Raw genomic sequence first — 27753 nt, 5'->3', positions numbered from 1 at the left:
AATTCAACTTATAATATATTTTTTAACATGTTATTATGTGGCGCCATCTTTCTGTAAATGCTTTCTGCTATAATATTTGTTTTATAGTTTTACTTCAGCTGTTCAGCTTAGCGTTCATATTTTATTTCCCGTACGTGTGCGATGTGCACACGTTCTCAAAACGGAGCATATATATCTACGTGTCAAATATGTAGGAAGCTTCAATCTTTGATTTAATTGAGTTGTATATGTTGTAATGAATACGATGATAAATACCAGTGTTAAAGATAAATATCGAATACACATATTTAAATATGGATTTTCTGTGTGCACAGTGAACATTTCTTATAGGTTAGCGGTGAATGTATGATTAAGTAATTTAAAAAGATTTATTTGTGTGTATAAATATTTTAATATTATTAAAATGCTGAGACGACGACACGTCAATGTTAAGACAGTCAAAGAACTGGACGCATTTCCCAAAGTTCCTGAGTTATATGTCGACAAAACTGCAGTGGGAGGAACATGTAAGTTAGCAGATACTTGTATAGTAAGATATTTTTATTAAACATTTATATATATATATATATTTTTTTTTTTTTACTTGGCCTCGTCTTTACTTAGGTTTAGGAAGAGTATTTTCTTATGGATCACTATTAATACTCCAAATAATTTTTTTCCTGTTTCAGTTTCTATCTTTACAATATTTATCATTGCATATTTAATAATAGCAGAAACAAGCTACTATCTTGATAGCAGATTGCAATTCAAATTCGAGCCAGATACTGAATTTGATGCAAAGCTACAAATTAATATTGACATAACAGTGGCTATGCCATGTGGTCGTATTGGTGCGGATGTTTTAGATTCTACAAATCAGAATATGTTAAGCTATGATTCTTTGGAGGAGGAGGATACATGGTGGGAATTAACGCCGGAGCAAAGATCACATTTTGAAGCTTTAAAGCACATGAATTCGTATTTGAGAGAAGAGTATCATGCTATTCATGAACTCCTTTGGAAATCAAATCAGATTACCCTTTATAGCGAAATGCCAGCACGGTATGTAAAGTAAACTGCTCTTTATTATTATGCAATATTGTTATAAATTGCGGATATTTATACTATTCCTTATTATTTAGGTCCTATAAACCAGATTATGCACCAAATGCTTGTCGTGTTCATGGCAGCGTGAATGTGAATAAGGTCGCGGGAAATTTTCATATAACTGCTGGAAAATCATTATCTTTGCCACGTGGTCATATACATATCTCTGCATTTATGACAGATCAAGATTACAACTTTACTCATAGAATTAATAAATTTTCTTTCGGTGGACCTAGTCCAGGTATTGTGCATCCTCTTGAAGGCGATGAGAAAGTTGCAGATAATAGTAAGTTTCATGATTGCAAGTTACTAGAAATAATAGTATGAATGTCTTTGCATAATGGATGATTTATCTTTCAGATATGATGCTATATCAATATTTTGTTGAAGTTGTCCCTACCGATATTAGAACATTATTAAGTACATCAAAGACATACCAATACAGTGTTAAAGATCATCAAAGACCAATTGATCACCACAAAGGATCTCATGGAATACCAGGAATTTTTTTCAAATATGATATGAGCGCACTTAAGATAAAAGTAACGCAGGAACGTGATACAATTTTTCAATTTTTAGTAAAATTATGCGCTACTGTGGGCGGTATTTTTGTTACAAGTGGCAAGTATATAATGAATTTTTCAATAAATAATAATACAGAATTTTTATTATTTAATTGAAATTTTTGCAGGATTAGTTAAAAATATTGTACAAAGCTTTTGGTACATTGTATATTGCAAATTCTTAAATTCTGAAAAGAAAGCAGACCACGGATCATCGGTTCCATTACATTCCATGGATTATCGGACTCCTAATACCATAAATTTATTTGATGTCGCAGCTCCTCAAAATATTGATATCATGTTGAAGCCTCAATAAAAATTCGTGAGTCGATATTTTCAATTTGAGTGTAAAAGATATGAGATAATTATGATATATTTAGACACATCCTAGGATATAAGTGTGTATGTATGTGACAGGATATAAGTGTGTATGTGCGTTTCCTATTACGAAAGTGTGATTAAATTTTTTAAATATTTAATATGGACCACTACAATTTTAATGATTTATTAATGTTTGTAAAAAGAAATCATAAAGGAGAGTTCATATGTAAGATATCGCATTCTACTTTCATGAAATTCACTTTACATTTACGCTCTGTGATTGGCTTTCTAGATCGACCAATCAAATTCGTTTCCCAAGAGTTTCCGAACGCAACTGATAAAATCCCATCATTTGTCGGACGTATTCGCAAGTGTTTACATGTTAAAGAGAATTTTTGGATATAGATATAAATATAGCCATTTATACGTAAATTTTATTTTATACAATTAAAAGGTGTTCGCTCAGCTCACGCAATAAAAAAAAAAAAAAAAACGAAATTATTTTCCTGTTAGCATATTGTAAGTATCTCGTAGGAGAATCCTAACCTCAAAACCACCATCCTGACGGTTCGTTTTATTGTTTTTAATTTTCTTATTATTTATTATTATTTTAGTTATTATTATTAGTATTAAGATGGATTTAAAATATTTATTACAGCTACATTTTATCTGTGCTAGATAATTTTCATCGATTAAAGGCACCTTATAAAAAAAAAATCAGGATGGCAGACGTACGCGATATTCTGGACATCGAGGTGCCCACGATTACGGAACTTACGAAGGAGTCTATAATAGGTAGCGACAAGAAGAATCGTAAGCGGTATGATTACAACAAAGTGCCAAAACGTCCCGAGGGTATGCACCGCGAGGTGTTTGCGCTCCTCTGCAAGGACAATAATGACGTACCGCCGTTGTTCCCCACTGACACGGCGAAAGGATATAAGCAGGTGCGAGCAAAACTTGGCATGAAAAAAGTGAGGCCATGGAGATGGACACCCTTTACGAATCCAGCACGTACAGATAATGCTACCTTTTATCACTGGCGACGTGTCGCCGATGCCGGGAAGGAATATCCCTTTGCAAAGTTTAACAAGAAAGCTCCTGTCCCTACGTACACAAGTGGAGAATACGTTCAACATTTGGTGACCAATGGTTGGTCACGAGCAGAGACGGATCACCTGTTTGACTTATGTAGGAGATTTGATCTTAGATTTATTATTATTAAGGATAGGTGGGATCACACCAAGTTTCTCGCGAGATCGGTAGAAGATTTGAAAGAGAGGCAAGCTTGATATATTTTATTTTAATTCAAATGTTTTTTTTGTAATTAACAGAATTAATAGATAAATGTTTATAGATATTATCAGGTGTGCGCTGCATTGACAAAAGCAAAATCCCATACTGACAAGGTGTATGTTTTTGATGCGGAACATGAGAAACGTAGAAAAGAACAGTTAAAGAAGTTGTTCGAACGTACTCCTGAACAAGTGGATGAGGAGCAGACTCTGCTTGCTGAATTACGCAAGATTGAACAAAGAAAAAAAGAAAGAGATAGGAAGACGCAAGATTTGCAGAAATTAATTACAGCAGCTGATCATCAGGCAGATCCCAGAAAAAGCGAGAGAAAATCTTCGAAAAAAAATAGCAGTTCTTCTAGGAATAGGCCAAATAAAACTGATACTTCTCATGTAAGTGTAATAAAATTTTACCCTATATATATATATATATAAAATTACATACATTTATATTTAAAGTGCTCATACATTTTTAAAATTTTGCAGGCAGTGGAGTCAGCTGGAATTAAATTCCCGGATTTCAAAAATAGCGGTGTTACTCTTCGTTCTCAGAGAATCAAATTACCAAGTAGTCTTGGTCAAAAGAAGATGAAAGGCATTGAACAAATGCTAATTGAATTAAATTTAGGTAAGAAATTAAAGTTTACACTTTTATATTATATTTCTTGTGAAATTTTAAAACTGAAAACTGATAATGTAAACTTTTGCTAACAGAATTGAATCCACCACCGACGGAACAAATATGCCAGCAATTCAATGAATTACGTAGCGACATAGTTTTGCATTATGAATTGAGAAGCGCATTGTCGACATGCGATTATGAATTACAGTCTTTAAGGCATCAATATGAAGCATTAGCACCTGGAAAGGTTGTCAACTGCAATATTTTTAATGGATAAATAGAATTTCAAATTATATCTTGAACTTTACTAACGTTAACTGTCTCTTTTCAGACTTTAACAATACCAGCGGCACTCCTGCCAAAAACCGAGCCTGAAGTTAAAGCAGATATCATCGATGTAGTAGGATCACCTAGCATGTCAAGTAATACTCATCAATTTAAAGGTATATATATAAATTAATTTTACTTTCTCTCTGTAAATATTGCTCTTTTATCAGCGTGTCGATAATTTTTATATAAAAAATTATCGAGCACGTGAATACCTCTATTACAATGTATTATATATAATGATTTTTATCTTGTATTAAAAAGAAATAAACGTTTTAATCGCGAATTTATGACATCAGTGTTGCTATACCGGTCGGTAGTGTGGGAGGTAATGAAATAAAATAGAAAACACGTAACGAGATGGTAATTACTTATATATCTGTGTATTTTTTATATTGTCGACAAAAAGTAACAATGTACGGTCAAACCGTATAATTTATCTACAACAATCTACAATAGATTACAATATGTTGTTCTGTTTTTTCTTGAGGGTACAGGGAGGTGTGATCGGGTGTAAAGAAGGAATGTAAGATTGACGGGGGAGGAAAGAGGGAGGAGGGGGAGAGGGAGGACGGGACGGGGAGAAGAGGGATATTGACGGCAAGTGTAAAGAGTGTTAGATGGTCGTCGATGCAGGCCTTTCTTCGTTCGTGCTCGCGTTACACATTCGACTCTTTAATCCTATAATAAATTACTCAGTAGCTCTCTAGCCGTACTTGGTACGGAATAATGCATGTATATCTGCGGTAATTTAATCGATAAACTCAGCGGTTGTATCCCGCTTGTTTTTCCGGCTGCGGCGTCGCAAGGATCCACCCCGATCAAAGTTTCAAGCGCGAGAGACAAAAGTGTGTCTCGTGCAATCAGGTGGGAATATCGTTGATATATCGTGCAAGACTGTTCAAAGATGCAGACCGTAAGGACGAGTTTATTCGTCGCTCTTGACACACCCCAAGTAGCAAACTGACGTCATTGAACGTCCAAATGACGTCATTTTCACATCTAATGACATCAGGCTACTTGGGACTTGACGCATGTGCTTTTGACACTTTGATCGCTGTCATCCTGGCGACGCAATCAGCTGTCTGTCTTATGTTCGACGGTCGCATATACCGGTCTGTTCTCGTCGAAGTTGATCCTTCTTCGAAGCAGCCGCTAACTGTCAAGTCGTATCGCACAGTCCGAATCACCTTATATATAGTCGCGGACTGACAACAGGTGACACATTTTTACGTTTTGAAATCTTATAAAAATTTACATCTCAGTATGACACGCGTTTTTTTTTCTTCTACGACGCTCTCTAGCTTATCTACTAAGTAGTAAACGCTATAAGAAAAGTTTTAAATGCGTATGTATTAACATCATCGCGTCGTTCGTATTATATGCTACGTACATCTTTGCGCGTACGGGGATATATAATTCTGAATGTCACCTCGCGCGAAATATATATATATATATATATATATATATATATATATACACATATATATATATTGTATGACGGATACAACTCAAGAGTTAGAACGCTGCCTCAATTAGCGATTTTGACAGATGCGCTACACGTGGGTATCGAATACGCGACCGTTATTTTGAAGAAGATGCCGCCGCTCTCTTGACGTGTTGTTCGATTTTTTTCTTCTTAAAAAACGAGATACTGAGACTTAACGATATACAAAGTTTACTTAGTCGGTGCACGGAACTTAAAATAATGGAACGGAGAGGTACAACAACGGTTCGCCTCCTAGGAACGTTCTTACATACCGGAACAGTCCAAGTAATATATCGCGTAAAGGGAGTCCGATCCAAGTCCGAAATGGAAAAATAAAAATTACACGACACTTATATTTGTCGTCTAACGATCCTGTCCCGCAGGCATTTTTTTCTTTTTTAAACGCAACGAAATACCCTCACAATTTCGCCTAATAACGACAATAATATAACCATCTCTTGTGCCCGCTCTCGCGTGTCCTATGACAATATTATGCATTAATATATACGTATATACAATGGCGAGATGTGGGGGGAGCGCTCTTTGTTTTTTTTTTATTCTTCACCATAACAAGAGATGTGAGATCGACGTGCGAGGATCTTCTTCTAGGCTCGAGCACTCAAACGTGCGTTAATCCGATTTTATTCACGCCACCGATTCATTGAGCATCGTCTGACGCCGTCGAGCCTTTAATCACCTCGAGCAATTAACATGATGTCGCGGTACAATAATATGGATACGCCTATATAGCAATAATGTTCGTCGCAACCACGATCGTAACATAATGATATACTAATCGTTTGCAATACGGCATGTGCATGCAGAAAATAGAGCGCTGAGAGATGATGAAGTCCATTGCGATATATGTTTTTCTTTTTACTTATCCCTGGGCAATCTAAGTTGCAAATTGTAATTGGATAAATAACGCTATATAGATACGAGAGTATGATTCAGGTGTGATTAAAAGAATCAGCGGTATGTTTTTGCTTTATCGGCTTTATATATCTCACTTAATTAGAACGTTATCGCATAACGTTCGGGCTCTCAAGTAGCTGAGAAATATTTATTACTTTAAATCTCGTAACGCGTTTATATACTCTCTGAAGATTATTATTCTTTTTTTTACTCTTGTGTTTAATTATATAATGGTGGTAACAACAACGGTAAGAATAATTTTATAACGAAGTAAGAGAGAAATTTACTAACGAAATGGGATAAGAGAGCGGTATAACAGCACTGAGATATTTTATAATTTATAGTATACAATTGGTGGCTTTTCAATTCTCTTAGATGATCGATTCTTTCTTCTCAGGAACTTTATATAAGATTAATGCTAAACAAAAATACTGCCGATTCTAAATATATACTCAATTATTAGACGATCCAATTATTGCGTCTCGTTAAAACTGAGGAACAAGAGTTATACTGCAAAAACGATACTCGCTTTCTCTCTCTTTCTTTCTCTCTTAATCTCTCTTCTGTAAAGATTAACGCTGGAAAAAGAATCTATGTTTTGCAAGTAATCGCGATATATGTATAATAATAGAATCTCGAGCGAGACAAGTATAGAGCTCGTTCATTAACGTATCTTTGTTTTTGTTGAGTTTATTGAATAGTAGTGTGGAATAGAGATAGAATGTAAACTCTTGTTACTTGATTATTGTCGACTGTGTATCAATAAATACTCGCGAATCAAAGTTTTGAAGAGTGAGAATACGCCGATTATACAATATATATTATTCAGCGTTTTCAAGCGAGAGACCTTTGGGGAAACTTTGAAGAATCGTTCGCATTGATTGATTCGCGTGATTTTTAATTAATTTAATTGCTATATCGTAACACGTTGCGCTTCTTCCAACAATCGGTTTCTTTTTTAACTGACTATTTAATATGCAATTAATACATAGTGGAAACTTCTCTCTCGACGAATATTTCTAAATAAATGCCCCTACGTTAACTCGAGTTGTTGCATGTATAACGCAGTTTCTTATTTTTTTTTTCAATCGTTTTAAGTACTTTCTGTTGGATGATAATAACATTAAACTCTCCAGATAAAGAGTGACGTATAGGCGAAGGTGTACCTTCGTAAAAATCGGATTTAATCACGCAAGAAGTTTATTTCCGCCGTTTCTCGGGGCAGCTTTTCTCTAGAGAAGCCACGCGCCAAGAAGATACACAGTCTCCCTCGGATAGTATCGTGTAAGTGAAATTTTGTTCTCTGTTCTACCGCAAGATTTATTTTTTTCCGCAGGAAAACGCGTTGCCAAATGGCAAAAGTGGAGAGATGAGCGATTAGTATGTAAAAGGGAGTAGTGCAAATCCGCGACAAGCCGTACGCCGTACTTTACCAAAGAGCCATCGTCCGCGGATAGCGGATCATTTTCATCGCGAACAAGTGTAGAATGAGTTTAAACAGACATCATCTCATTACGGCGTTTGCCGTTTTAACGCATCGGGGACGAGGGTCGTTTTTCGCACTTTAATCGTGAAAAAAATTGCAGTTTCTTTCATTTTAGCTTACAATGAGTCGCACGATAACTTTGACAGCTGTCAGATTGTTTCACAATCATCCTGAATGTGTAAAGTAAATGGATGAGAAAATTTGAGATATATATTGTCACAATTATGTGTTCAAGTATTGTAAACTTATTATTGGAACCTTTAATTAATTTTAGTCTTTAAATAAAAAACTCGATTATCTGAAAGTGCCCACAATGCGTTAAACGGATGTTGCATCTTTCTTCCTCTCATATCTCCATTGTCAAAATTGATATTGCGAATTCTTATCGTAACAATTCGTATATATTAATTTGTATTAATAATGCATTTGCATTTAATAAAAGTCTGTCAATAAGTTCCGTCACCGCCGTGGCTTTTTTCTCGCGACGAAAGCAAAAACGAAGAAACTGAATTAAATCGCAAAAAGATCGTGAGGGAAGCGTCGCGATTGGCGAGTAATTCGACTTAATTAATTATATAATAATAGCATTAAGTGTGTGTGTGTGTGTGTGTGTGTGTGTATACAGAATACGCGCGATTTTTATATATTATATATCCCTCTCGCTGTCTCATTTTTTTGGACATTCGCGCGCGTATATTTTAATATACATAATATGTGGCGCCTCTCAAACGATCCTGCAACTGACCGGAAGAAATTTTTTCGTCGTTTCGAGATTTCCTCTTTTCTGCTTGTGTTTTTTTGCATTTTTTTCGTATAACATGTAACATGAGAAATCGTAGTTTTACTCATTAAAGACATCCCTACACAACATGGCTACGGTAATGCGTAATGGATATGTGCGCAAGTGCGTGTGAGGCTGGCGGTAAGAGACGAAAGGCTGCGAGGGGTTGAAGAGAGGAGGTAGGAAGAGGGTAGAGGCCAGGGATCGCGAGGGTGGAGGAGATAAAGTGTACGCACGTGCGCACATAGGCACACGTTTAAGGTATATGTATAGATTCTGTATATATCTCAATCATTGATTTTCGTTAAGTAACTAGCTTCTTCGAGTATGTATATATATACACATAGATATATGTATATATACAGAACATATATATGTGAATATATATATATATAATTTTTATTTTTGCAATTAGGTAATAATAATTAATATATGCGTTCAATCACTCCGTTCTTTCTGAATTCGCACTCTCTCGCTCTCTCTCTCTTTCTCTCTCTCTCATCCTCTCGAGTGATCTCTCGAACTGTCACTCTCGCACGCATTTTTCACACGCATCCCTCGAAACAGGCTACTAGACTAGAGTGCCCTACATATGCTACGGCGCTATGGTAGACAACAACAAGTAATATCATTTATCCTAAAACTTCTGATCTTTTTCAGATTTTTTTTTCGCTTGTTCTACTTTCGTATCCGCGTATATATGCCGTAAAAATGTTGTATATAATAATATTAATATTGTTATATATTTCTCTTCGTTCTCTCTCTCTCTTTCTCTCTCTTTTATTGCACACGCGGTGTCACCCATTGGCGCCAGCGCCGTAAGCCGGTCCGGCTGATCCGCGTCTCCCTATCATCCCCTATATCGCTCCCCATTTTCCCGGACGCAGAAATCGTTGATCATTAAGGCGTACATCATTAAAACAATGATCCCTCCCGGGAGTGCTCCGCTCGTCGTTCTGCCCACATCTCGGGCGTCAAGTGACATCGTTTCATATCGTTTTATCGTCATTTGACGACCGAGCGGCCTGAACCCCCGACGCTGACCCCCACGGCTTCTCCTTAACACATCTGCGTGTTTCTCCGTTTTTTTTTCTTTTTTTCTCAAGGGCTTTTCGCCCATCGTGACTATTTTTTTTATGTTTGCGATTTTAGTTCCGTTATACATTTTAAACTCTCTCGTACTCTCGGGGGTACGATACGCGATCTCTAATGATTTGTTTTTTTTTTTTTTTAAGCTGAGATTCGTCCCGAGCGAACTTTCGACCGTGGTCGTTGATGCATCGGTCTCCCCCTTGTCCCCCCCCCCTTTAATTCGGGAAAATCGTTCGCTATCGCTCTTTTGCGACCGCGAGGTGATGAATTTTTAACTTCGCGCCCTCGCGCGCGAAAGAGCAATTTTCGTCCGAACGCATCCGTTTATTTTTTACTCTCGTCACATCGCGATTATTATATGTGTGCCTCGGCCCCGATCTTAAGTAACGCGTCGAAGACGTATCTTACGAACATCAAGAAACGAAATTTTTACCGTAATAAAAACGTTCCAAGCTCGGAATCGTCGACGAGAACGTATATAACGCTAGATATAGGTACTTTACATATTTATATGTGTGTGTATGTGTATTTTTATGCGTATTTATATATGTATATTTTTATTATATATATATATATATGTATATGTATATTTATATATTTCTCCTCGCTTCGCTCTTCGTCTTTCTAGCACTCTGTGGTGACCTAATTAATTCTCGTAAGTCGTGATTTTTATAACTACGCGTCGTATCCCGTAAATCTACTACTGCGGCGATGGACGGGGGTACAACCCTATATAATGTGGCGTTTTTTTTTTTCAAGAGATGACGATAATGAAATATATATCAAAAGAAAAGCCCGAGAGAAACGCGAGGTATATTCTCTCCGGAATTTATTTACGTTACGTCCAACACGCTCAGATCATCGCCCAGAGAATCGCCAAAAATTGCATCCCGCTATTCTTTCCCCGCGAATTACGCGATTCAATAATCGACGATTCAGCGTTCTTTTTTTTTACTGAGAGACTCTCGTAGGATATAATACATATTTATATATATATTATATAATTTGTAATTATATAGAAACTTTATAACGCGCTCGTATAACTCCTCATCTAATTATTTATCTTATCGATTTAAGTCACTAATAATACTACCAAGTAATCTCAGTTATCATATATAATCAACATTTTTTTTTTCTCTTTGATATGTGCGTTCGCGCTTTGTCAATGCCAAGAAAATATTCGAAGCGTTCGATCTTGTTCGATCGTTCACAGCGTGCGTATTGTGTCCCTTTTTTTTATTCCCGCGTTATTTTATATCCACGAGTATCGATAACGATTTATATATCATGTCATTCGGCTGAGAGAACAGTGACAGTTCTTAGTATACACGATCGATCGATTTCGCGGAGGACAAATTTGTCACTCGGCCCCGTTTTTTTTGTAACAACTCGCCGAAATTTGAAGGATCGTGCTCGATCCTCGTCGCGCGCACGTGCCCGGCTCTAATCTACCGACCTCTTTTTTTTTTGTCACAATGTAAAAATTCTTGTACGATTCTCGAAAGCTACGTTAAAAAGTATGAAACCAACTAAACTCTTAACGTCGCTTAAAGTCTAAGTTTGGAGCGTCTTTGCGAGCGCGCGACGGGTTCCGCATTCGTATTATATAAGATAACAGCTACCATCAACTCTAAACAGTACAACATATTGTGCATTCACATAAAAATATAAAAGGGTCTAACGAATTCTATATATAAATATATATATATTATATATTTATATATAAAATATATATATGTATATATAATGTAACAATAAGTTTATTTTTGTTGTTGTCACGCGAATAAAAGTTTCGAAAGCCACCTTTGGACAAAATGAAGCGTTCGTAAATATAAAAAGATAATTGTATTTCAAAAGGATTTCACGAGAGAGACGCCCTTATAAAAATTAAGAAGGGTCTATCGGACACTGATTATACTGTTTCGGGTTGAATGCACTAACTGGTGGGAACTTGTTTCCGTTCTCATTTCCCTTTCGACATAAATTCATCCTTTACGTAATAGGGTTGGCATCGATGCGTTGCATTTTTTTAAGTCTTGACAAACTTGTCGGACAAACCAAACAATTTTCATTTTTCGAAAACACACTCTCCGTCTCGTCGCGTTCACCTCACGAACGTAAATTTACACGTGTATATGTGTGTATGTGTATATATGTGTATGAATGTGCGTGCGTGAGTGCATTGAAATTAAATTGTATTTCTCTCTTCTCTCTCGCTCCCTCTCTTTCTCTCTTTCGTTATTTTCACACTCTACATACAAATAAAATGAATGTGCCGTGCGTCCTGATAATTTGACAACGCAAGGATCAAATCAAATCTTTATGTACTAAAATATAGTACATATATATTTTATATACAACCGATGCAATATTTTATATATATATATGCATGTATAATATATGTAATAACTATATAATATGTATAACGTGAGAAGTCGCTAAAGAGTATCGAGGTCAATGGCATGTCACCATGTACATGTACATCCATGAGATCTCTTCGTGTCATTCTTTCTGGGAGGGGAAATATGTCACGAGGCAAGCTATTTTCTTAACGTTTATACCCAGGCGGATCACGAAAGGATATTAATCTCTCGAAAAGTCGACATTCAAAAGCAAAAAACGGGCCGTCTCTCCTCATCACCAATGTCGATGATGTTTGTCCTACGGTATATTACAAAGCATAAATTACGCGGAGCACCGCTGCGCTTTGAGCCCTCCGGCACGACCTTCGACTTATCACGCGATTCACTGCTAATCCGCTTTCGTTGTTTCGCTCGCGACTGACAGACTAATCCCTTTTCGTACCCCTTGCAACTCGTATACCACGACGCAAAATGCCTCGGCACAACGTTCCCCACTTTTCTCCCTCGCTCTCTCGTAACTCGTTCCCCATTTATGTTGGTCGTCACGAAGGAACCCAAAGCTTTGTTTCCCCACTGATGATCGCTGCTAAGTCCGAAGGGCGGTTCAACGCTAGCTATCACGTCCGTATCGAGCGATTTTTGATTACATCTTTTTCTTACGCCGAGCAAAAGTTCATCCGCTCACGCGCCTAAGAGATTTTCATTGCACGATTTTCATTTACGGAAATCTGATTGCGTCTGTGTGTTCCCAAGTTTATCTATTTCAGAATAATGGTTTATTTCTTTTTTTCCCCCATTCATCGCCTGATCTTTTTCAATTTCGGATACAGTTTACTCATTGGGTGTAGAAATCTGATATAAGACTGAAACTACTTATAATTAAAGTCTCGCGGATAAAAGTCTCAAAACGGTTTTGTATTCGATAAATAAAATTTCGTAAAAAGGAAATGGGGGTGAGTTTAGAATCAATTGGCAGTATTGCCATGCAGGCGAAATCCTTTTTCTCAACGTAATGCTGAAAGCTCTGTCGCGAAAAGGAGCGTCGCTATCTTAATTAATGATCGATAATAATCTCGAGGAGATCGCGTAATGTTGCCATTCATTGCTTGCAATTTTATGACTATAAAATTTTGTTTATATTCCGAACAATTATAATATTTTTTTCAATCCTATATCGTTGTAGTTCGACTACTCTGCCGTCCAAAATAACCGGTTACACTTCACGTTAAACAAATTGATATAACAGATTGTTGTTCGTTAACGTCGTAAATTTTACCGCGGCCTTGAAGTGTTCTTGGTATTCTTGCTTTCGTCTCGCTATCACAGATCCTTGACATCGTTAGCCCTGGACGTTAATATTCCGGATCATCGGTCAATTTTAGCCGCTCTTTCTAGGCGCAATAGCGTGGCTCACGACGCTTTTCGTCGCGTGAGGAATCCAAGTAACCAGAGCACGGAGGAGTACACAGAATAATTTCACAGAATAATCGAGCGCGCGAATCGGATTGCATAGGTGACTTAGGGTTTAGGCAGATCAGAGAGACAGATGGATATAGCTGCGGTTGGAAGGCTAAACGTAAAATATAACTGTCACACGACGCGATTCGGAGTGTTAAGCTGCGAGAGACCGTCCTCCACGTGCTTTCGATATCATATAGGGACCATAGAAAACAAATATATCATTATATGCGATAATATATATGTGCGAATATATAGTATGTTATTCTTCATAATAATGCGTTTCGCGTCGCGCCGAATTTTCTTCACACTATATATATATGTGTGTGTGTATATGAGTTTGATAATCTAAAATTCGCCCTATCGATTATAACGTTGACAGTACTTTTTTTTATATAATTATGGTCTCTTTCTTATCTCTTCACGCCACGGATCGATTTTTTTTTTTGCGTCAGCTGTGGGCTTAATTAAAAAGCTAGGCCGCTTTTAGGCGTTCAGGCTAAGAATATCACTTCTCTGTATCTCTCAACATATGATAGGTATGTATAATAACATTTTCCTCTTTCAACTCGTACCTTAATATAATCGATATCACATTATAACTATCTCTATATGTCCTTAAAACGTATCCTTTACAAACGCTTTTTACAACACGCGGGTGCTGTAACTTGGAACTTAAAAATCGCCCATTCTGTCACGCTTTAACTCTATACATGATCCTATTTCTCTCCCTCTTTCTCTCAATCTCACACACATGCATACCTCCGTGAATTCGTTCATTCTGTTACCCGTTTGCCTTTTCTGTGTGTACATGTAACAACCATAATAGTAAGTTAATATTTTCTAGCGATACCTTTTTTAGTAGTGCGTCGTAATGCAATGTCGAAAACTTGAAAGAATTTATCGAAAAGAATAGCTGCTCGGAGAGTATCAAGCGATGGAATATCATGAAAAGTGCAATGTCTAAGCGACTCTTGCTCGTTTCTTTTTACGAACGTATCATAATAATAATGCGTTATCCGCACGTTCCATAATTTTATACGTTTTCACATATGATCGTCTTGATACTTTCTCTACGGAGAGAAAATGTCGCACGTGGATTCGATCGCGCGTAAAGTGCATCAACAATCAACAAGCAACAAGATACAAGTGTCCTCGATTGATTATAATAAGAATCCTCGCGCGATATATCAATTCGAATATTGCAATTTTCAATAATTTGTTTTTTCTCTCTATGCACTCAGGAAGGTCTGCTTTTTCGCATGTCGCTTACAGATTATATGTATATAATTAGTGATAGTAAATAGTATTTAAGAGGAAAAAAACACGCTCGGAATCGGATCTAAATGTCTTACGCGAACGAGACGTATTTTCGTTTCATCCAAATGGATTCGCTTGATCAGCTGATCAGCAATAAATAAATCGTAATTACGACTTGCGCGATTTTTCGTTAAAATATCATATGATATACATTTCTTAACAAAACAATGCATATTTCTTCATGTATGTTTAATCAACCATGTTAAACGGACAATTAAAATTATCAAATGAATGTTTTCTATCTCGCTAAATTAACGCTACGCATCGATGAACACATTTTCTTTGATACTGCTCGAGAACCAGCTCTTTTGCTCCCTGAATCGAGCGATTTAAATGAAAAGTCAAGGAAAAATGTAATCTGCAAAGGTAATCGAGTGTGCTAATCAACGTCTCGCACTTTTACCGCTACTCTATCTTATTCACGTATCAACAGCAACATCCGTTCCGATCGTATACTGAAAATCCGGTGTGACGATCGACCGTTTCGTTTTGGGACATGTCTTAATCTTATTATTTAATGGATTAACATTTGGAGACTTTCAATCATATATCTCTTTAATATAATTTCACGAACGTATATAGGAAACATGTTTATTAACCAACGTAGGAAACATTTTAATGATCAAACACAATCTTATTTTAATTGTGATAATAATTTATGTAATGTGGATAAATTTAGGAAATTTATCGTAAACGTAGCGAGAAAGAAATAAGATCTTTTTTCAACATTTTGTATTCTTTTACTGTAAAAGCTTGCATAATATATATTTATATATATGTGTGTGTATAGTATATATTAGCGTCTGTTTATGATTAATACAGAAAATTAAAGACTTGTAAACGAAATATATACATATGTACACTCGAAATTGACGTGCGTACATCGGTTCGCCATCGAAACGAAACGTCGAACAGCACACCGCATCAAGTTGAAATTTCGTGAGCGTAATAGAGTAAAAGTTAAAATCTATTCTACGTTTAGAGGTGAAAAGAGTTCTACTTTATAAGAAAATCGGCGAGCGGTCAGATTACTGACTTGCTACCTTTCTCTCTCTCTCTCTGTCATTCTCTCTCTCTTTCTCTAAGGATAATATTATATATAATATTTGGACACGTGAGCGTGCCAAGGAGTCAAACGAGAGAAGCCTCACTGGGATATTTTGTACACTGACGAAGTAACTTTGTGTTTTACAAATTTGACATTATTGCTATTAATTGTGTGTATATTCGAGAAAAGAAACGCGTAAAAATGTCTTGATAAATGTACGAATCGAGCGATATCTGACGCGACACGATTAGAATTGGAAAGATTGCTATATAATTCTTTTGTTGCTACAAAAGTCTGATCGGTGAATTAATAGGCATCGCGCAAGCTTTATTAATCACCAAGGGAACAAGAAAGAAGAAGAAGAAGAAGGAAGAAAGAAGGATATGCCAAAGGATTCTTCCACGGATTATATAAAATTATGCTGGTTTGGTCCTTGGCACGATCGGCTAACGCGCTCGCCATGCCTAAATAATAAAGTAGCGGACTCGAGCGAAGTGGCACGCTCGATTAATTCTTAACAAGATGAGTATTTCGTTTCAGGTATTTCAAGATTTATACAATATGTACACCTCTCGCGCGACTATAAGAACAAAACGCATCTGCGTGATACACAAAATTGCTGATGACCGGTGATAGTGCTGTGTGTATGTATACATGTGTGTAGATGTGGGTATGTGTGTGTGTATGTGTGTGTGTGTTCATGGTGCTGCTATTGCCGTTCGATCATTAAGTTTCCTTCGCGCGCACGCGGGAAGGTATAATGACTTTGGGTTTTTGCGCGGTTTTTTTCTCCTCGGCTCGACCCCGGGGAAGAGTTCTCTCGTCGGCCGAGACTCGCCGACGACGATGACGATGATGATGACGAGACTCGCAAGTGTGCGTCCGTGTTCGCAGACGTGTTCGTCCTTTCCTCCGGAGAGGAGGTTCTAGTACCCCTGGTGCTGCCCTACACCGGGCAGACCAGCCATTCGTACTTCGAACATCAGCGAGACGGCGACGAAGACGAAGTAGAGGATGAACATCGTGAAACCGAGGCCCCTGTTCATTTTCCATCTGAAGCAGGCGATGCTCATGATCACGAAGAGCAGCATGCAGAACAGTATCGCTATGCTGCACACCATCCCCACCGAGTTCACCTCCACGGGTTTTCCGTAGATCAAACCGTACAGGAGCCACGGAACCGGAAGCCTGCGGGCAGAATCAAAGTGCAAATCGAGCCTATATTTATTCGCCCGATTGATTCGCCGATGCGTTATTAGCTATAATTAGTGCGCTTCGTTTACCGCTCTTCCTCTGATTATTCTATTTCTTTTTTCTTTAATTAATATATCTTCTCTCTAATTAGATATCTATATAATATTTCAAGTATCAATAGTAACTTTTTTAAGAACAAGAGATGTAGATAATAGCGGCAGCAACGTGAAAGATTACGTGTAATTAATATTTGAGATTAACGATAGTTAATTATGTATCGATCGAAAACTTTTTAATTGAATCGCTTATTCGTCATACTGAGTTTGCCAGCTGGTAACTTGAAAAAGTTTTGAAATTATATAACATTTTTATCGTTCTAAAACGTATCAATTATTTTGTAGAACGATAATGTGCTGTAACCTGTCAAAAATTATCACTACGTTTGCGTAATATATACCAATCATTTATTTTAATTTATTTAATTATATCAAAAACCGCATATATTTGTTACATCTTCATACAAATCGCAAAACGTGGTACTTTCGACAAAATTCTCCGAATATACTTAATGTTTGCATTTTTGCATCACGAATTCTATTAAAACATTACAGCTTTATGATTACAAGTCAGGTGGGATCATCTGACAGCATTGATCGAGCATACAAATGTATGCGTGTGTGGAGGTGTCGTGCTTTCTCTCTCTTCCTTTCTTTCTTTCTATAAATATACAATATATATATATATATATATATATATATATATATTTGACGTACAATAATTCATATTCGTCTATAACAATACTGTCGACGTCTCTTGGATATATAATAATATCGTTTGACGTGCAGTCGCAATCTCCTCCGCGCGCAAATACGGAGAAATATTTTTCCCCACATTCCTTTCAAGTTCTCTGTCAGTTGGCAGTCAATCGAGGAATACGTGATAATGATTGATCGTCGATGAGAAGGATCCAATGTTTCGTCTTCGCGAGCGATTGCCACAGGAGATCGAGTGTTGTCGAGGAACGCGCGATCAATTTCGACAGATTGGATTTTATAGCCGTGAAGACAAAGTGAAGGAGATAATGAATTCTTATCGGTGACAAGCCACGACTTGCTTGCACAAACTTTGCTTCTCGTTAGAGATCACTCGAGAAATATCACGCGCGAAAATCAGTGTACTGTTAAAGTTACACAAGATATTTGATTTGATTTTTATAATTTTTATAATTTTATTTTTTTACAAATTAGAAAATGAAGAATTTTTTCTTCTCACAATGAATTTCTGGAAATCGAGATCTGTATGATCGTCTGTAATAAGAATTTGAGTGCAAACAAGCAAACAAGGAGCTCGAATACGCGAAACATTCAATTGGCAAATTTTCATCACTTGTTTCAAGTTCATCATGTAATTATTCGGACACCACGCCCGACGTAATTGCTTATTAACTACATTATTTTAGTGATGAGAAGTGAAATGGTAGTTTCGCATAGAGATTTTCGAAATTTATCCATGGAAAATGGATAGCGGCTGAAACTGCATTCGCGGCATTTCCCGCGCCGACAGGTCATAATAATATCAGAGAATCAATAGCGAATGCGATTATAGTGAAATAGTAAGAATACCTCGACAGGTTTGTTCTGGCTACCAATTCCATACGCCTCTTCTAAACCCCGTTTGATGATCGGTGAAATTCTAATTCATATCGCGCGAATGTACATTATACGAGAGGAAATATGTGTATACGAATGTATGTGTGCAAAGTATATACACTTATTATACAGAAGCACATATACTAGGTAAATATACGTACATATGTATGCAATTAAGTGCATTGTATTCGCGCGCGAACATATACATGCGAGGGAGTTCAATAATTCCGATATTGTTCGATTCGTCTATTGAACTCTGCTGTGCTATTGATATCTTACAAACCATAATCGTTTCTACCGCCTATCAATTTCCGTTCTTTGAAGATTCCCACCGGCAATGCAGACATCGTTTAAGTAGTATCCGGGAAAAGTTCCTGCAATGCTTGATACTACTTAATGCAAGAATTACGAAGTAATATTATTACGCGTTTTGCAGGAATAAAAAAAGAAAAGTTAATAATTTATTTTTGAAATAAGAAAATTTTCTCCCGGAATATGTAATATATTATGTTTATAAATTTATCCACATCTTTCTGAAAAGAGGAAAAATAATTAAAGAAAACAAGTGCTATTTATTAACAAACATTATTTTAGTACTCTGACAAAGCTATAAAAAAAATCTTTTGATGTAAATGACAAATAAAGTTCCATCTATTTTTACATTCATAAAAGATACTAAAGTTTGAATATGTTCAATATTTCCTGTAATATATATATTTGATTTTATTTAAATCCTCCATACTATGTACTGGTAAAGAACAACTAATTATATATTTAATAATTCAAAGCATAGATATATCAAAGGCACCTTCGAAGTAAACGCGTTTGAATATATAAGCTTAAATACTGTTGTATTCAGTATACCAGCGTATAATTATGACAACTATTGGCTGTGCATATATTCTTTGCACAATATGAGAACAATAGCACAGTTTCTTTCTATACTAGTAATGTTTGCAGACTATTACAATAAGCGCTTCATGAAATGACAATAAATGGAAAATGATGAAAGACGTTAATCGCGTATTTTATTAATAATTTTCATTAGCTGAGAGTTTCGATAAAAAAAGATTATGAATAAAATAAAATATAAAATACTATCTTTTACTCAATTAAAAATCTAGATATTTGCAGTTCAAATTGTGCGCGAAAATCGATATTTTTTTGTCGCCTACGCGTTACCCTTTGATATCTTGTTTTCCTCGTTTCGCTTGAACGACCATTACTGAAATTTGAGATTGATATCTCTTCCCGAATAAGCTTCCCTGCCTTTTTGGCACTTGGTCCTTTTCGTTAATCGATCCCTCAATATATATAGCACGACGTAAATGGGTCTAGGATTCATAAACAGAAAAAGTAGCAGATGCTTTCAAGAGTGTATTAAATTTCTTCATTTTACGACACATTTTAGTATCTTATGCTACTCTCTGCCCTTATTATAGCGACGAAAATGTTTTTGAAAAATTCTTGCGTATGATCCTTGCCAGGATGTGTTGCCCTTTTTACTAAATAAATTATACTTTGTATTGTTTTAAAGTCAAAAGTTAGAACTTTCTGATTAATATTAAATAATTGCAGAAAATTTGACGATTAAACAAATAAATAACATTATTAATACATTATTCAATTATTTATACATTATAATACAAATTTATTGATATTAATTAAGAAGCAGATTTATAATATCTGAATTAATCGTGACACTGGCAATCTCGAAATAACAAAATAATATCAAAACGTTTTGCTTCCTTTTAATTTGCTTCCTCCCTTATTATTCATACTGCACCATTCACTTTGTCATAATTTTTTTTACGTCAAATGTTAATAAAAGACGTGTCGAGAATGCTTATCTTTCGGCATTCTTTTTGCATTTGTATCTGTATCGTTCAGTTTATGTATGCTAACTTATATTCTAACTTTTTATTTTTCTTCGATTTGAGATAATCCTAGCGGAAAATCAATATGACGTTCAATGCAACTCTTTTTTGAAAGGTTTCTTATCATTTCATCTTATCTGTAGATCGAATATCTAGCAATATCTATTATATATATATATTTGATTGTGTCATAAAATTCTATTCACGTACGGAATCAATGAGAATTACACGTTGCTGCGACTTTTCTAGAATAGAATAGAACCAGAAAGACTTTGTGTCAAAGGATTTTCGATTTCATACATACATATTCTTGTGTGTTTAATAATATATATATCTTATTCGACATATATTATTTTAATAAAATATTTCTTCGAATTATTTTATTTTTATCATAGTCTTGGAATAATTTTTAGTTTTATAAAGTTTTTAGAGCATAGTAAGATTCTTATTTTTTCAATAGAGTTGGCAAAAAATATGTTAGCAATTATAACACATTTAAATAATAATACATACACAAAAAATAAGAAGCATAATGAATTGGTTCGTAAAATATTGTAACTTAAAAAAATTTTGAAATTTGCAACTTCTTGAAACAGACAAATGCTTTAACGCCTTCGTATATAATATGTTGCAGAAAATTTAAATAATAATACATACATAAATAAAAAATAAGAAACATAATGAATTTGGGTGTCCATGAAATATTGAAATTTAAAGAAATTTTGGAATTTGTAATTTTTTGAAACAGAACGAATGCTTTAACGCCTTCGTATATAATAGTTGCAGGACAATGCTGCATCGAAGAGTATCTAGAAGAATTTGGATTCTCACCCAACGGTCACGTCGAAGATGTTGCTGCCGACGGAACTCGACACGGCCATATCGCCGTATCCCTTCCGCGCCACAATCACACTCGTGATGAGGTCCGGTATGCTGGTGCCGGCCGCGAGGAACGTCAGGCCCATCACTTCCGGCGGTATAGCTACTGTGTCGCCGGCGACGTTCGCCCACCAGACCATCAGGTACGAGTACGCCGCGATCCAGAAGATCGAGCCGATGAAAGTTATCGGGAAAAACTTCTTCCCTGAAATTAAGCGGATGCACGGCATCTGTTACCTGTGCGCCTCGGGTTTGTATAAATTAATCTATAACTAATCTGTAACTAATATATATATATATATAATTAATCGGTCAGGATATACCGGCACATAACCGGTTGACATATCGGATGTTACGACGCGGTAATCCTTCCCGTGTCAAAATAGAGCCGGGAAAAGGCGGGATGTTGCTGCGACGATGCGGGACGTTCTTTCACTCAATTATGCAGTCAGCCATGTGGCGCCAGCGCTCTAGTCGTATCACTCGATTTCCAGTTTCCATTAACAGGAGTAGTTTAAGTATGCTAAATGTGCTTGGTCGATTACCATTTCGATATCGCTGTGTAATGTTGGCTAATTGGCGTACGCGATACGAATCTAACAAATATATCATTCGTTTTTTATAATACAAATATTTTATAAGAAAAAAATGAATCAGCATAGCATACACGTTTGTGCATGAACAAATAATTGGCATAATATATTATAAAAATTAATCAATCAATCAATAAAAAATATAAGAATAAATAAATAGATCGATAAAAATAAATAAACTAAATAAATATATTATAAAGATCAACATTTTATAAAATAAATTAAAATTTAAGGAAAAATATTAAACGCAGAAATACGCTATTATTTTAATAATTTAACGGTAATACAACTTTATAGTTAGTCATTAATGGTTAATTATTTGCTTGCAATCATCAATATTAATTGTTTATGCTGCTGTTTAACGAAAAGTTCTCAGTAAGTTATATTTTTTCTTAGCGATATATTTTACGATAGATAAAATCAGTCTCTGCCAATAAAAACCATCAGTGTTTGCAGACTTCAACGACGCATTTACGTGCTTTAAGTACGATGATGAGGGTGAAGTTCGAGATATCTAATCCGGGCCGTAATTTAATCCTAATGACTGAATCTCAGGGGTTTAATTTGAGAACGTTGGAAGAAGAATTCTGCTTCGAATGATTACTTAATGGAACCCAATATATATTATATAGATGGTTCAACCCTAGAAATATAAAGAATATTTTGATATTTGCTCACAAAACTAATTTCTCTTCATGATTATGATTATGCAATTTCTAAAGCGGAATGAGCTTACAAAATGAAAGTTTCCTCTACTAAATTGTTTTCCATATTAGCTTTTTAATCTGAATAAATGAAAATACACAATAAAGAGAAAGAGAAAAGTGTTACGTGATATAATTAATTTGCTTAATTTAAGCGAGATTAATTAAGTTCAATTTAGACAGTTTTAATTATTCGATAAATGAATTCGATAAAAAGAATCGCATCATAACTTTTTTCTTTTAATTTGATACTAGAGTAATCGCACTTATATTTTAGCAGAAGATATATACATTTGCTAACTTTTTCAATTTATGTTTCAATTTATTTGGATTTTTTAATATATGAATATCATAAATATTTTAAGAGGGAAGTTTGAATACATTAAGAAGGAAGTTGGAATATCTCGATTTGAATAAACTTTTATAAAAATATTGACACAAAAATAAATAGATATATATATGTATATATATATATATGTATATATATATATATATAATTTAGGAGCGATCTCTGACTCGCTTGTGCGTTTTGCGGTGCGTACAATCCCGCATTAATTGATCGCGGTACGTTCATATTAACAGATCGGTAATCAAAGAGCCGAGATTGCTGAAATTCAAAGGACGTATCGGAATTTTAGTTGACAATAGAACGAGTATGTACATACGTACGTACTATCTGTGCATTCGTACGTGTGCAACAATCAGTCCCCGATGCGAAATTAACGTGTCAATATCATCTTTCGTCGCGGGTATTGTGCGATATATCGCAATAGAAGCGTGTTATTAGGCCGAGATAATGCAGGAGGCGTGTGATAAATGGCGGCTGCGAGATGCTTTGAATAACGCGAGTGTTGACGTCGATCTTAACATTTATTATTAAATTAGAACGCGGGCGCGTATGCCAAATCCAATAGAGATTCACTCGTCCTCGCGATTCCGATAAGGCCGAATTGTAATGTTTTTGCCGCGCGATAATCCGCGATTAGCCATTAGTGGAAGTTGAGAAAAAGTCTAATTTTTATTTTTCCGCTGATCTTCGAATATTGTTACACAACAATGAAATATAAACTTAAATGGTGAGTTAGGCATAAATGCCGTTTAATTAGTCTCTTGTGTGTTGATGAAAGACGAGTTCCATCTCGGTGAAATCGATGGCTCGGAATCCCAAATTCCCGGAGTTGAGCTAATATTACCTCGGGGGTCAATATATATATACCGGGCGGGCAAAACATGGCGCGACGTTCGCGCTGATTGATAGGATTTAATCTGATCCCGACGTTTTCAGCGAATTAAAAAAAAAAAAGACAGGTACACATACCTTCCCCGACCCTAGAGTTCTGGTCCTAATTAATGGCGCATTCGAAACACACAAACTTCTCTATATTCTTTTTTCATTCTCTCTGGATAATATTTCCGGTAATAAATGGTCGTTTTTATGCGCTTTTATCAACATAGATAAATTAGGTGTAATAATTAATGCACAAGCAAATATAAAATTTAATGCTGAATAGTTTAATTATCGCGCGAAAATTCTTAAATCTTATCGATTCTCATTATTTGCAAGAGATGCAATATACAGATCAAATATTTATCATAGCATGAACAATTTATTGCAGTCGAGTGAAATATACGTAAATAAATATTCTCGATTATATTTGCCATCGTAGTGAAACCGAATAATATAAATAACGAGTTATTGCAGTAAAATTAAACTTGAAATTATCTTAACATATGTACTTTTCTTAACGTTATTCTCGAGCAATGAAAATAAAGAACGAAAAATATGAAGTTTATGGAAATATTTATCGATTAGAAATACTTTTGGAGAATTAATTTTTTTCATGTTCTTTTAAAGGTTTCTACATTCATTTCATAAATATCTTAATTGACTTTTCAGAAAGGAGGGAGTTTGGGTCTCGCAATGGACGCAAGATATGCAAATGAAACTGCTTAATCGCCCTTGCGCTTTACAAAGGATCTGCTTTTGTCTTTGCTCCAGTTTTCATCTGCCTCTATTCAGAACCGATTATTTGTCGGAACCTAATATCGCTCGAGCAGTCAACAGCGAATGAAAATATTTCAAGAAAAGACCATTAAGCAGGTATGTAATGGTTCAAATTCGCTGTCTATTGCATCAATCAAACACAAACAGATTTAGTCTCGTCTAATTTTCAAATCACATCAATCTATTCTACAATAAATAAATTACTCTTATTTAATTTCGTAGAATTAAAACATAATATCTTTCTTTGCATACATATTACGTGCAAACATTTTTAATAATTGGACCAGAGAAAAGACAAAGTTTACAAACCGAGAAATGTGAGTAAAAAATAATTTATTGTAGTCTTCGTGTGTTCGAGTTCAAACGGGTAATAGAAAGGTGATTATTGGTTACCTCTAGGTGTTCTCGTGTCTGGTAACGTTAACCAAAGAGGAAATAAGATTGGCGCGACCAAGATGTAAGTCAGCCTTTTCCTCGGGCTGCTGGGCCAACCCATGTCCAAGGCCTCTGGAGGTTCATCCTCTTCGCCCTATGAATAAACATATATGGAGGAATTAAATTCTCTTTAAATTGTGTTTTTGTTTTAATCGCTCAAGATGCCCGAATGTTCAATTTGTTTATTTGACGCCGTTTAAACAGCAACGTTTCACCGCTAAGAATGCAAGGGAAATGTTTATTCGCATTATCGGGGAACGCCGCAAGGCTCGAGGAACCCTTTTAAAAACCACGAATTTCCAGCAAAGGCACAAAGTGTCTTTCCGTTATTCGGTCCTGAGTAAACCGCTGCACAATGCCATCGCGAACGCTTGTATAAACTACCATTGTTTTCAGTCGCCGTCATTCAAGAACGAAATAAATCCGGTTCCAAGACTAATCCTTTGTTTTAAATGTCTCCGCATTAGCAAGGATTATTATTAAAAAACATGTATACTTGTTCAAAGAACAGAGTATTGTCATCTGTCCAAAAGATCAAGACCAATTAATTATAAACAGTATATATAAAAAAAATTATATATCATCAGTATTTACACGATCGTAATAAAATTGCGAAGAGATAAAATTTGTGCTTCCAGTCTAGTTTTGATTAATATCGTCATAGGCCATTTATCTTGAATCTCGTTACTTTGCTGTAAGCTTAATGAGGCCGCCGGACCGAAACATTATATGAACCCGGGAGTCTTTCGTTCCCGCAAATCCGGAAAATCGGTTGGTGACTTCGCTGCGTGGAAAATGCGCGCGCGCTCGCGAATCCACAACGTGCAGCATCGGACGGGTGGGCTTGCAGCATTGACCCAGATTCTCCGATGCATTCAAAATGAAAAGGTCCTCTCTTCGCTCATTTAGGACAAAGCCGCCTGAGACTACTTGCTGTCCATCCTGGCGTCGCAATACTAGCAGCCGGCTAATATCCTCGAGAGAGAGAGAGAGAAAGAGCGAGTTTTGGATTAGTCGATTTCCGATTTATATTTCCGCAGAATAACTTTCCAAATTACAAGCGACGATTATGCATTCTGCTCCCGGGTAAATTGTTTCGCCATTCCGATGCTCCTTTGCGTCATTCTGACTGCGAGAACAAGAGTTCTTTTCGTAACAATGGCGATTATTGTGGTCTTTTTTACGATTAAACGTTAAGCTCTCGAGTCCTCTTTATTCACATTAAGCTAGTCCGGAGCTTTCATAAGCTATATTTCCTGCCTCCGACTTTAAGACAAATTTTATGACAAAAAGAATGGCTTTTTCTCTATACCATAAATTTTACACGTTTAATTGTCGCGTTTGACGTCACGTTAAAAGTATGTGATTAAATCTTTAATTAAAAAATTAATCACATACGTTATATAATATGAAAAATATTATTGTTTTATTTTTTCATTATACCTAACTTAAAACAATTCATAGTAATAATGAAATGAAGTATTTACGCGAGTCGCGTAGCTCATACTCCTCTTTTATGCCGCGATTAAATAACGTTATAAAAAGTAAATAAACGTTAAAATAGAATTGCATACTGAGAACTGAGATATCTCGATCAAGAAATTTAGCTTTGAGTTGATCTTATTGTTAGTCGAAGGATCGTAAAAGGCGAAGAGCGATGCCGGATAAAATTCGAGAGAGAGAGAGAGAGAATACAAAGAATAGGTACGTGTCACACGTTTATACGCGATGCATTTTTTAAGTGAGCACTTTGCACTCACCGTTCTTCATCGCTAGACGTGATAAATGTTAATGCAACGATAAAAGCTCGAATATGTTCGACGCAAGAAAATGACACGAGAGACGCAACGTATCGATTTGAACCGAGGGTTCTCCTGTACGACATGGCAATTTGTTGCGGCCAACCACCGATCTGTTCTGTCGTCGCTCCTCGGGACATTCTCTTTTAATTGGAGTCACGATCAGCTACCTGTGTTTTGCTATGCACTTTGTTGAAAATTTGTTTCGCGATTAAGAGTGGAATTCGATGCGTCAACAGAATGTTTAAGCGAGCTAAAACAGAACTTTGACGGTGCACGTTGGATCTATACAATTTGCAATGTCGCGAATTGTATAGAATTCTTTAGAGTTTTTCGGAGACGATAAAAGACGCGAAAAGATAGATAAATGTAGCCATCAGGCGGTTTATCGTAAAGTCGGAGGTCAGCTCCAACTGGAAATCATGGTTTCGAGGACGTGCTTTTATCATAGT

At 35.9% G+C, this 27753-nt stretch overlaps 3 protein-coding genes across 6 annotated transcripts in view; 2 read left to right on the top strand and 1 right to left on the bottom strand.

Moving 5' to 3' along the window:
• Positions 1–70: 70 nt before the first annotated feature.
• Positions 71–2709, top strand: LOC114929179 (endoplasmic reticulum-Golgi intermediate compartment protein 2). Of its 2 annotated transcripts, none has more exons than XM_085480127.1 (6): positions 71–506; positions 669–1041; positions 1122–1372; positions 1447–1707; positions 1778–1971; positions 2649–2709. In XM_085480127.1, exons 1-5 carry the CDS (start codon positions 404–406, stop codon positions 1963–1965), a joined length of 1176 nt encoding a protein of 391 aa, XP_085336253.1. In that variant the 5' UTR covers positions 71–403; the 3' UTR covers positions 1966–1971; positions 2649–2709. The 2 variants fall into 2 exon arrangements, with proteins under 2 accessions (XP_085336253.1, XP_029156453.1); XM_029300620.2 differs by lacking the exon at positions 2649–2709 and adding an exon at positions 2263–2485.
• On the top strand, positions 1908–4504 carry DMAP1 (DNA methyltransferase 1 associated protein 1). 3 transcript variants are annotated; one of them, XM_085480126.1, is made up of 6 exons: positions 1908–1971; positions 2649–3252; positions 3328–3658; positions 3752–3893; positions 3980–4134; positions 4219–4504. In XM_085480126.1, exons 2-6 carry the CDS (start codon positions 2693–2695, stop codon positions 4345–4347), a joined length of 1317 nt encoding a protein of 438 aa, XP_085336252.1. In that variant the 5' UTR covers positions 1908–1971; positions 2649–2692; the 3' UTR covers positions 4348–4504. The 3 variants fall into 3 exon arrangements, with proteins under 3 accessions (XP_085336252.1, XP_029156451.2, XP_029156449.2); XM_029300618.2 differs by lacking the exon at positions 1908–1971 and adding an exon at positions 2433–2489; XM_029300616.2 differs by lacking the exon at positions 1908–1971 and adding an exon at positions 2475–2537.
• A 77-nt stretch (positions 4505–4581) lies between these two features.
• The window catches only part of Nckx30C (solute carrier family 24 member Nckx30C), a 64760-nt gene continuing 41588 nt past the window's right edge, over positions 4582–27753 (bottom strand). The window contains 4 exon segments of the mRNA XM_029300609.2: positions 4582–17139; positions 17141–17354; positions 21718–21970; positions 25461–25596. Of these exon segments, the coding sequence (XP_029156442.1) occupies positions 17113–17139; positions 17141–17354; positions 21718–21970; positions 25461–25596 (630 nt within the window). The 3' untranslated portion in view covers positions 4582–17112.

This window comes from Nylanderia fulva, unplaced genomic scaffold (assembly GCF_048542155.1).
Source record: "Nylanderia fulva isolate GAGA-0341 unplaced genomic scaffold, ASM4854215v1 Scaffold14, whole genome shotgun sequence".
NCBI classification, from domain to species: domain Eukaryota; kingdom Metazoa; phylum Arthropoda; class Insecta; order Hymenoptera; family Formicidae; genus Nylanderia; species Nylanderia fulva.
This window is presented reverse-complemented; position numbering and strand designations above follow the sequence as displayed.

What these genes read in the sequence shown, in the direction of transcription:
- DMAP1 (XM_085480126.1), top strand. Translation starts at nt 2,693, where the DNA reads ATGGCAGACGTACGCGATATTCTGGACATCGAGGTGCCCACGATTACG. An exon ending in ATAAAACTGATACTTCTCAT is followed by an intron (nt 3,659 to 3,751) that starts GTAAGTGTAATA and finishes AAAATTTTGCAG; the next exon opens with GCAGTGGAGTCAGCTGGAAT. An exon ending in AAGCATTAGCACCTGGAAAG is followed by an intron (nt 4,135 to 4,218) that starts GTTGTCAACTGC and finishes GTCTCTTTTCAG; the next exon opens with ACTTTAACAATACCAGCGGC.
- LOC114929179 (XM_085480127.1), top strand. Translation starts at nt 404, where the DNA reads ATGCTGAGACGACGACACGTCAATGTTAAGACAGTCAAAGAACTGGAC. An exon ending in AACTGCAGTGGGAGGAACAT is followed by an intron (nt 507 to 668) that starts GTAAGTTAGCAG and finishes TTCCTGTTTCAG; the next exon opens with TTTCTATCTTTACAATATTT. An exon ending in TGAGAAAGTTGCAGATAATA is followed by an intron (nt 1,373 to 1,446) that starts GTAAGTTTCATG and finishes TTTATCTTTCAG; the next exon opens with ATATGATGCTATATCAATAT.